The sequence below is a fragment of the Ammospiza caudacuta genome, chromosome 7 (assembly GCF_027887145.1).
Source record: "Ammospiza caudacuta isolate bAmmCau1 chromosome 7, bAmmCau1.pri, whole genome shotgun sequence".
Classification (NCBI taxonomy): Eukaryota; Metazoa; Chordata; class Aves; order Passeriformes; family Passerellidae; genus Ammospiza; species Ammospiza caudacuta.
In genome coordinates, this window is record NC_080599.1 from 26382246 (window position 1) to 26393498 (window position 11253).

The 11253-nt window shown below is 42.5% G+C and overlaps 1 protein-coding gene across 1 annotated transcript in view; it reads left to right on the forward strand.

Moving 5' to 3' along the window:
* The window catches only part of CFH (complement factor H), a 30671-nt gene that overhangs the window by 16857 nt on the left and 2561 nt on the right, over positions 1–11253 (forward strand). Inside the window, exons 11-23 of the mRNA XM_058809056.1 lie at positions 221–397; positions 555–728; positions 1907–2089; positions 2700–2882; positions 3506–3688; positions 5667–5846; positions 6245–6451; positions 7071–7256; positions 7942–8118; positions 9083–9259; positions 9732–9914; positions 10499–10699; positions 10953–11147. Coding sequence (XP_058665039.1) covers positions 221–397; positions 555–728; positions 1907–2089; positions 2700–2882; positions 3506–3688; positions 5667–5846; positions 6245–6451; positions 7071–7256; positions 7942–8118; positions 9083–9259; positions 9732–9914; positions 10499–10699; positions 10953–11147 — 2406 coding nt within the window. The remainder of the gene's footprint in view (positions 1–220; positions 398–554; positions 729–1906; positions 2090–2699; positions 2883–3505; positions 3689–5666; positions 5847–6244; positions 6452–7070; positions 7257–7941; positions 8119–9082; positions 9260–9731; positions 9915–10498; positions 10700–10952; positions 11148–11253) is intronic.

Consider the following 11253-nt stretch of genomic DNA (forward strand, 5'->3'; position numbering starts at 1 on the left):
AATAATTGAATCTAAGGATGAAATATTTACCCTAAAAATTACTTCTAGACAAATTCTGGAAGATTAATACAATAGATAATATGTGAATATGCTGCATATTCTACAATAATATTCAGACAATGTAGAATTACTGATGTTTCAAATATACCTACAGGGATGATACTTCCAAAGGGCAGTGTTTCTGGATAACTAAATTCACTAACTTTGTTTTATTCTACAGAATCATGTAAAGCACCAGAGAACATTTTGATTCACCACACAAACAAAACTGTGTTCCTGCCTGAAGATACAATTGAGTACTCATGTTTGGAGGGATACAGGACTACAAATAACATGCCAACTGATACCACAACATGTGGCAAAAATGGAGAATGGAGTCCAGAACCTGAGTGTCGTGGTGAATATTTTTGCGTTTGCTAATCACTGTCACTCTCTGTATATACTCTGTGAACCTTTTTTTCTTTAAGCCTTTCTTTGGTTTTGTTGTAACCAGTAGCATTTCATGTACTTTCAGTAGGTTGTCCACTATATGTTAAAATATTTTTTCTCAACAGAAATCGAATGTATGCTGCTGCCATTGAGAAACGGGAATTTCTCTCCCAAAGAGGGTAAATACCACAGTGGAGCTGTTGTGACATTTACCTGTGCAAAAAACTACATAAGGGTGGGACCTGCCTCTTCTCAGTGCTACCACTTTGGATGGTTTCCATCACCACCAGTGTGTCAAGGTAATTCTGCAATACTGAAACTGAGCTAGTAAATGGCTTGCACAAAATATTAATCAGGTTATTGACTTTAATGTTGAAAACTTCTTCACAACTTCATAAATAATGTGCAGTATAGGAATGATTAATTTGAGTAGTGTCCTCTCTTACTGTATTCCAAAGGTCCTGGTTTTGGCATTTTAATATTGATACTTATCAGATAATGCACCCTGTGCTCTTTTTTTTCTGATCATATAAAACTGAAGGAAAAAAATGGTTTTGGAGGTGACACAGAGCTGGACCCAAAAAAGAAAAAAGAAACCTGGTGAAGGATTTTCCCATGAAATTCTTAGTTTCATATAGTAGGATGAGTACATTCATACAGCAGGAAAATACGTATCCCTTTACTTAGTGTTCTTAATTTAGTACACAACTTCCTGGCATCTGAGAAGAGCTTTTTGTGCTGGTGCTGAGCCCTTTCATGAGGTGCAACAGCTTTCACAAAGCTTAAAAGAAAAAAGGGACCTCCCACTCAATCACTTTTTTGGTGACTTTTACTCTGTCATCCTTTTTGCTCACACTCTTTTGCATTTAAAAGCAAGTCTGTTTCATATATTTGGCTCTTTAACTCAGGAACATTTTAAGCTCCCTTAATAGGAGTTCCACTCACTGCATCAAAAGTGAATTCCTTTAATATACAGTGTGTATGGAGGGCTTTGTTTGGGTTTGTTTGTCTGTTTGTTTTGTTTTGTGTGCGTTTGTTGTTGTGGTGGTGGTGTTTGTTTTGGGTTTGTTTTTTTGGGGTCTTTTTCTGGGTGATTTTTAGGACATAGGTTATTCCTTGCAGAATTATCAATTTTCTTATTTTCTTTCAAGAATACTGAAGTTACCATTCTTGTTACACTTTTTTTACTTTTTCCCTTAAAACGGGGTTGGTTTTATCAAACATTTTTCTCAGAGCAGGCATTGACAGTGCATGGAAATGAGAGACAAGAGTGAGCCTGGTCACATGTATCTGTTTGTGATCTCCAGCCCAGCACAAATCCAGACATTCAAAGGCATAAATCAATCACCTGTTTAACCTGTTTCTCTGATTTTCCTTCACTTTAATTGGTACATTCAATATGGTTTATGTTGCACTTAACATATAATTGTGGTGAAAGTACTGAATTCAGAGCATAGACTTGATCTCTTGATTTCAGGGAGTGTCAAAGGCTGTGGAGCTCCCCCTGAAATTCCCAGTGGGACAATTGTTGGTGGCTCTGTGGAACATTACCAGCATGGGGCCACAAAGCAATATGAATGTAACAGCGAATTTAAGTTGGTTGGATCAAAGGAAATAGAATGTGTTGATGGACAGTGGTCACCTCCTCCCTCTTGCATTGGTAAGCTACACAGCTCTTACTTCTGACAAGTCTGTAATTCTCTGCAGTCTATTACCTCATAGATATTTTCACAATTAAAAATATGTATTAGCAGATGTAATGTTCTGTTCAAAGTAAGAAAATAATAAAATAAAATTGCATGACAAGCCATTACCTTGTGCTGTCACTACTGCTGTAGCAGAACTGCAGATCTCATGGAGAGGTGACAGCTCTGCAGTCCTGTAAGAGACCCTACAATGGTTTCAGTTCTTGTAACAATTCTGACTGAAACATTATGAATGTGCAGGTGTATGATCAATTATAATTTTGACTGATCACAGCCAGTGATTTAGGTGACTTGAATTAATTGAAGTTTTTCTTACTCTGTAGTGTGAACTGGAACTACCTGTGGATCATGCCAGTGTTGGAAAAAGAAGGGAAAAGGCAGGAAAGCAATTTAGCAAACTGGCTAAAAGTTATACATACCCCAGCTGTGTTGAAATTTAGTTGCTACAATTAATGGGTGTAGGTTTGGTTCACCAAATGCAAATATAGTTATTTTAAGTTTTTTTTTCAGCTATTGATATGTGATTCCTGTATTATTATGGAATACTTTTTTTCTTTTCAACAGAAGACAAAATGCCCTGTGACTCACCTTCCTCTATCCCGAATGTTGTTCTGCATCAGGCAGACCAGGCCCAATATTCACATGGGGATGAAGTAACTTGTACATGTAAACCAGGCTCTGACAATACTGAGCAAATGAAAATAAAATGTCTTAATGGAGAATGGAAGCCTTTACCTGTTTGTGCTGGTAATGTTTCCATAATATTTCCGATGTGAGTGTAATACAGTTGCATACAAAATTTGACTACAAAATGGACTTCAGCCATCAGTATGTAGCCAGACATGCTAGAGTTTAATGCATCAAAACTGAGTGGTTTTAATTTACTCCCTTTAAATGGAAGCAAGTCCTTCATGCTGGAAAGACTCTGCACCTACAGCTTTGTAAAGGGAAAGAAATAGACATTTGCCCAGTGGTTAAAGTCAATTATTAAAAGGAATTAAAAGTAATGTTAATAGCCACAACTTGTTAAGCTTGTCCCACCATAACCACTTTTATGTGGACTAGTCCTTCTCACAGAGTGACAGAATGAGTAAGGTTGGAAGGGCCCCAGTGGGTCAGCTGGTCCAACCTCCCTGCTCAAGCACCCACCCAGTAAAGTTCTTCCTCAAGTTCACATGGAACTTCTGTACAAATGATGACATCTTCATCATTATATATATTATATATATATATATATATATATATACACTTCTGTACAAATGATGACATCTTCATCATTATATATATTATATATATATATAGATATAGATATATATATATAGATATATATATCATTATATATATTTTAAGCTCTTTTTAATTTTTTTCAGATGCATTCCCTCAATGTGTAATTCCAGAGGATGTTTTGCTGGTGTACTCTGGCCACTATTCCATGTCAAGAAGGAAGACTGGGTTCCAAAAAGTTATACGTTATAAATGTTCATTAAATGATGAAAATGTTAAACAGGCAACTTGTGTGTCTGGGAGATGGACACCAGAGATTGCATGTACAGGTGTGTTCTTACATTTGGACCATTTCTTTTGATGCAGGCATGATAAATGCTCATTATGAAGGATTCTTAGCACTGCTTTATCCTTAGGCTGAAATAGAAAGGTTTACTTGATTATATCAAGGGTAATTGTGGCCATCATTGGAGCAGGTAACTAGGTTTAGAGATGCACCACTTTAGTAAGGGAGACATAATGCTCTCTACTCTGACAATTGGAATGGTTGTTGCTGGCACTTCTGATGTGAGAAAAGATGCAATGATAAGTTTAAGCTTAATTCTTCAAAAGGCTTTACCCCGATGCAAAACAGAGAGCATGTAGCTCAAGCTCCAGTCAAAGTTCCTTTATTTCCTCTAAACCTTCAAAATTTTTCTTGTCTATTTTTTCCCTCCATTTTCCAACTCCCTCCTAGTGAAACTATGAGAAAAAAGCTGAGTTGACCAGTGAAAAAGCACAGACCCAGAGGAGGCTGCCCATATGTCACACACCAGAGGTCGATGTCTTCAGGGCTGCCTTTATGCATGGCAGAACAGGATGTTGTCTCTAGAAAGTGTGATTGTAAAACAACCATTACCTCATTTCTCACTTTGATTATACCACATTTAAAGTGGGAAAAGTATGGCAATCACTGTCCCTTCCTCAGTTTTCTGGAACCACTAGAAGCAAGAAACCAAGCTCTGAAAGACTCCTCAGATCTCTGTCCTACATCTACCTCATTCTCTCCCTTTTTCTTTCCTTTGGCAGAAAGAGTCCTTCATTCTTGGAGTGGAAAAAATTTAGCCTATTTTTTTCTTCTCTTTTAGCTTTCTCATTTAGCTCTATCAGCTTAGTCTGAAGAAAAAACAAAACTCCAGACTTTGGTTCAATTTTCCTAAAGGAGTTCATTATAGAGAGAGGAACAGGAGAAGCACACAAGAGTGTGCAGCTGTGTGAGAAAGAAAGGAACGACTACAAGAAACTCCTTCTTAGCTTGGTGTAGACAGCTGTGACTGTCTTTTCTATGACTCTGAAAGCATATGAGCAGCTGAAGGCAACTCTGCTCTTTCTGAAGCAGAGCCAAATGATCATAGTATTTGTAAATTTCCTGGCGTTCTTCTTTTTGGCTGTTAACCGAAAGGTTGGTGGTTCGTGCCCACCCAGGGACGCCACTTGTAAATTTCCTGGCGTTCTTCTTTTCGGCTGTTAACCGAAAGGTTGGTGGTTCGAGCCCACCCAGGGACGCCACTTGTAGGGTTTTCTGGCTGTTGCTGTTTAGGTGGCCTGGAAAGGCCCAGGGATGGCCTTGGAGAGCCGACGCTTCAAAGAACGAGGAGAGACTTCTGATCTTGTCTCGGTCTCGGTGTTTATTAATTGTTTATCTAAAAGATTTTCTTTCAGCCCGACAGAGGTCTGCACAGCAAGTCAGCCATGGGCACACTCCCGAAGCCCCCGGGCGGTCACTTATCTTTATACCCTAAGTTACGTGTACAATATTTATCATTTTTCTCCAATACTTTCTACTCTTATTAACCTGTGCACTTCTAGTAACAACCAATCCCCAAGTGCCACCACCACCACAGAAGATGGAGGCCAAGAAGAAGAAGAAGAAGGACAGGACACGCCCCAATTCCTCCATCTTACTTCTTTAGACCCCCCTGTACCAAAATCCTAAACCCTGTGTTCTACACTTTAACTAACTTATCCCTTCACCATTCACCCAGTGAATTCCTCCTATCCTCATACAGGTCTCATCTCCTGTGTAGGATCAAAATCCTGCCACCAGACACTTCTGGCAACATTCCAGGATTCCCGAGCCCCCCAAGGGTGGTCTCGGCCTCTCTGCACCTCCGTCCTGAGGTGCTGAGATCCCACAGTATTAATCAAAGCTCGAGATAGCTATTGGAGTTATCTAGCACCAGTGTTGGTTTAGTTGTTTCTGTTGTAATCTCTGCTGAACTGCTACACTTTTTTTTGTTCTATTGTAACATGAATATGTGTCCTCAGCTGAGAAGAATGCGTGCCCACCTCCACCTCAGGTCCCTGGAACTCAGCAGACAACAGCAGGAAGAAACTTCAGGATTGGGAGTAAAGCATTTTTTTCATGTCCCGTCGGTTTCCAGCTCGTCGGTACAAAGGACATAACCTGTATAGACGGGAAATGGCAATCACCACCTCACTGTGAGGGTCAGTACTGGCACATTTCTTTTCCATCATTTGTTATGAATGTCTGTGTTACTCATCTGCAGTCATCATGAGCAAGAGAGGCTGCTGTAACTTACCTAAGATTTCCATGGACAGGGAACTGAAGGAAAGCAGTAGAACATAAGTTGCTAAAAAGGTGCAAACAACTGCAGTTTTTTCATTTACACAGACTTATCTGAGATGGCATATACAATTTTCAGGTAGTGCCTCAAGAGCTGTGTGCTTATTTTTTTGTTTAGTATATTGCCTAACAGAGTCTCAGTTTTGACTGGAGGCCTTAAATAATGTCCTCGATTCTGTAAATTATTTATTACTTAGTTACAGGTGCAATATTGATTTTCTTGCATTATTGTTTTTCTATGTTGTCTGTGTTTTTTTAGAAAAACCATGTTTGCCACCAGAATCTGTAGAATATGCTGATGCTCCCAGGCTTGAAAATCCAAACTTAAGAATTGAAAGAGAAGGGAAAACAATGTATCTGGCTGGTGCTAGACTTAAGTATGTTTGTCGTTCTGGATACATGTTAAATGGACCGACAGAGAGAAGTTGCTCTATGGGAAACTGGACTGCAGCTCCTTCATGTTTGGGTAATATCAAAAATTACTTTTTTTTGAAGTACATTTCGCAATTAACTGGAAAGAATTGCAAACTGGAGATTGATCATTAAAAGTGCCTTTTCCTACTTCATATTTTGCTGTGGAATCTTCCATCATGGATGTCTTCAGAAAAATCCTGATTGGATGCAAAACTGGCATCCTTAATGCAGCTTAGTTTTTAAGTATTCCTTCATATTCTTGTAGTCTTTGCTCAGTTCATATCTCTCCCAGATGAGTCCTAGGCATATCCACCTGATCCAAAGATCTCTTTTCCAGAGTCCACTGGTGACTAAAAGTGGCTGTGGTGCCTCAGGGCTGGAAATCGCGTCAGGGTAGCAAGGGACAAAGGCCTCCGGTAAAACTTTCTGGCATGTTTAGAAACAGAATTGGAGTGTTTCAGCAGCTGAAGTCTGTATATTTGGGGGAATGATTTCTTTAATCTTCTGTATGCTACCTTTTATACATTTATTAACTAATTATAATTATATAATCCACTGTTAGCAGATGACTGTGCTGATGTTAGAAATAGCTCTCTAAAGCCCCTGTTCAATGCAGTAAGTACATTTCTTCAATGTGTATCACACACATCAGATTTCTGTTATCTTTTCAGAAATGCCATGTGGAAGTGTTCCAAAAGTAGCCAATGCTCAGTTTGAAGGCAGAAAGAAAGAATCTTATGAGCCTGGTGAAACAGTTCGCTACCAGTGTGGTCCAGGGTTCCAGATTGTTGGTTCCCCTGAAATTTTCTGCAGGAAGGGAAATTGGACATCACCTTCCACTTCACCCTTCTGTAGAGGTATGGGTTCTACTTCTAAGTAATCCATGATCCTTCTTAGCATTTCATGTTGTGAATTAAGATAATTTTTACTTGGGCATGCAGGTGAGTCAGGCCAATAGAGCCAACAGGTGACTTGCTTTGAATGGGCTGCTACCACACCTATTTTTCTAGCTTCTGGAAAACAACAAGCAGGGTAGATCAGCAAAGCAATCATCTCCCCATGGGCTGGAGCTGGTAGCTGAATCCTGGCTCTCTTGAAGTCAAGCAGGCAGACATTAGGGAGGAATCCAGCATCCTGGCTGCAAAGGAGCAGATAGCTCTGGGGCAATGGATCTTATTTTCACATCACTAGCATGTCAGTTGCTGACAAGCATCTTCAAATAGTAAATAAATTGTGTCACTTTCCAAAGTAGTGGCACACAATGCTGTGCAGCACAGCTGGCTGATCTCTGTGACCTCTCTTTTTAGTTTTTATAGGCAAAAAATACTGGGTGCTGAAGCATTGCAGAATAAACCATATAATATATCAGAATAAACCTTCTTTTTCTACCTTTAGAAAATGGTGTGCATTCCTCAAAGTGCTTTTTGCCCACCAGGAGCTCTGGAATGCAGTGCTGTGTGAGTTTTGTGTTGCCCACCAGGAGCTCTGGAATGCCGTGCTGTGTGGGTTTTGTGTCTCTCACTGCAATTCCTCTCTCTGCAGATGTCAGCTGTGGAGCTGCGCCGGAGATCCCCGACGCGCGCATGGCAGACGCTCCTCAGGAGAGGTACCTGCCCGGGGCCAGGGTGCACTATCAGTGTGAAAGGAACTTCCAGATGACGGGTGCAAATTACATCCTTTGCTCAAATGGTCAATGGTCAGAACCCCCAGTTTGCAGAGGTAGGAATCTGTGCTTTCACCTTGCCTGTTAGTGTAGAGGCAACCAGTTCTCTATTGAAATACTCTGAAGACTTTGCCTTTTTTACTTGTTTTCTTTGGCTGCCCCAGCTTTGAACTTGCTATTGCTTTCTTGCACAGAAATTTAATTAAATTTGATGCTTCTAGAGATACTGGATATTTTCAATAGCAAAAAATGTTCCTGAAGCAGCAGGGCCTAAGACGTGCTGCTCTGTCATTCTCCTGTATGCTGTTGGTATTTCGCCAGTGCCCACCACTTCAGTGGCTTTCAGTGGACACACACCTAAGGGCTTCTCTCTTGTGTTTGAAGCTGAATGGAAGAAGCAGTAGGACAGAGAAGCAGCTCTTCTTCTGCAGTGCTCCACTCTGGCCAATGCAGAGCCTAGCAGAGCCCCAGATCTAAACCATGTAAGATCTGCTAGGGCCATGGAAGTGGAAAGATTGTTCCTGTGACAAGGAACATTCAGGAATGCTCCAGAGTCCCCCATTCCAACCTGTGGCTGCAGGGTGAGCACAGCTCCGTGGAGCTGGCTGTGCTTACCCAGCCCTGAGCAGCACAGGCTGACAAGCTCCTGCAGCATGGCCAGCCCTCCACTGGAGAGCTCTGCACTCCAGCAGGGAATCTGTTTGGCTGCTACCCCTGTGGTTTCCAGGAAGGCCAGGGCTCCCCAGGGAAAGACAAGGCTGGTGTGGTTCTTGTATATAAGTACAGAAACACTGGCTTTCTCTAGAAATTCTCATTGACCCTGACATCTCCTGAGAGTCCCAAACAGTGTTCTGCTGCCACTGCCACACCTCATTGCTTTCCCCATGATGAACTCCTCTGACCCACCTGAGGCAGAAAATCTGTACAGAAATTTTAACAAGGCTAATTCCTTTCACTTGTGGTTGTATAGATGAACATCTTAATAACTGGAAAGGTGACTCCAGCCATGTTTTTTTTCAGATGTGAGATGTGATCCTCCTCCACAAATTGCTGGTGGTAGCATTGAAGGTATTAGAAAGTCAAAGTATATGCCTGGAGAGAGTGCAAATTATCAGTGCTGGAATAATTTTAAGATGACTGGGCCTTCTACTGTAGTGTGTAAAAATGGGTCCTGGACAGAGCTGCCAACTTGCAAAGGTAACTTGTCTCTGTCTCTCTCTCTCCATTCAGCCTCCTGTCAGTGATAGCATCATGAAGCTGCCTCATTGTCATTTAGCATCTCAGTGCCCTCACGGTGCACAGCTGCCATGGATCTGGCACATTCAGGACAAGGCAGGCCATTCCCCAGGTCTCTGTTCAGATGGGGTGAATTTACCAAGCTGAGGTACCCAGGTGGCTTCACTCAAGAGGGCCAAGTGCCACACCTTATGCAGGACAAGAAGAAACCCTGCAGACAGCTGCAAGCACTTAAACTGTGCTCAGAGGGGGTGAGCTGGCAGTTGTCAGCCTGAACTTTGGAGAAATGAGAAACTCTTGCTCCTGCCAGCTGTTTGGTTCTCTCTCTGTTTTACTCCACTTCTCAAAGTAGTGCCAAGATAGTGTGGGTGGTATTTCTGACCAGACCTTCTCTGCAGCTGAACTTCCTCGCTGATTGGGAAATTTCTTTCAGGACAAGCTGGGAGATGTGGCACACCTCCAGTTATTCAAAGTGGAGATCTTCTTCACTTCCCCTTGCTAGAATATCAAGAAGGTGATACTGTGGAGTACAAATGCCCAGATTTCTATATCCTGGAAGGATCTCCGACAATCACCTGTCGCAATGGGCAGTGGACAGACCCCCCAGTTTGCCTGGGTAGGTTGAAGCATGTGCTGGGTGGCCAAAGGCTGTGTGACTGCTCCTCTTGTCTTCTTCTGAGACCCTGAGGGCAGCACTGGTGCTGGGACCGAAATGCTGGCAGAGCAAATTAGCAGCGTGTCCTCCTTTTGTCTCAAAGGAGTTTCTGCTAAAATTCGGCTTGTGGGCTGGGGTCACAGCTCCACCCAGCAGGCTGTGAGCCAGGAGGATGGGTCTGAATGAATGTCAGTGCTGGGGAAAGCCAGGAGTGCCTCTGTGATGAGAAAACAAATTTAGAAGTACAGAGCAGAAGGGAAGGAGGGATCTCTCAAAAATATATATGGGGAAGTTCATTGGTGTTTGGTGTCTTCCCCACCTGTGTTTCATTCTTGCCCTGCATGACTGACAGTGTGACAAGGCTTCTCCCAAGTCTTTTTTTTCTCCTTTAGCTTGGATGTGAATGTCTTTTCTGTTGCAAGTAACAGAGGGTCAGAGCACACTTGGAAGCGTCTTTGATGTGAAGGACTTCTATAGGCTCTAGGGGCAAAGCATGTGGTGTGTCTGTATGAAGTACTGACAACTCTTCTCTTGACTTTTTCAAGTGGCCTGTACAGCATCAAAGGAAGATATGGACAGAAACAATATTGAGCTGAAATGGCGTGGCCAAGACAAACTGTACTCCACATCGGGTGACTTTATCGAGTTCCGCTGTAAACCAGGATATTTGGAACATCCAAGTAGTCCCAACTTCAGAGTCCAGTGTGTGGAGGGGACATTGAACTACCCGTTGTGCACACTGGGAAGTAAGTAATCCCCTCTTTGCTGCTCTGTTGTTGCATTTTTAGTGCTGAAGGGAAGCAGAAAGCCCTTGGCTTTCCTGGCTGTGAGCCAGGGTGTGGGAGCTGCAGGAATAGAGGGGCAGTGTCCTCAGGAAGTCATTGCCCAGCACACCTGAGCTGGGGAAAGGGCACTTGGGGCACTCACAGGGGGTGCCAACAGAGCATCAGTTGTTCAGTGTGAGATCTACAGGCAAATAACAGAATTCTTTTTCTGCAGGCAACTGTATTCTGGATAGGCGCACTATGGAAGAGAACAACATTCAGTTGCAGTCAGCCAGGCAGTCAAGCTCTCACTATGTCTCAGGGGACCCTGTTGTGTTTGAGTGCAAGCCCCACTTCCGGCCGGTTTCCCAGAGGGAGAGATTCAGCACCCAGTGCCTGGATGGAGTGATTCCATATCCTCGCTGTCAGGGTAAGTTCTTGCTGCCAAAGACATGGGGCACAGGCTGTAGGAGGCAGTTCTGCTGAAATTTCCTGTTCACTGCTCTGAGGAGCCCCTGGAGTCTGTCAGGATTGGT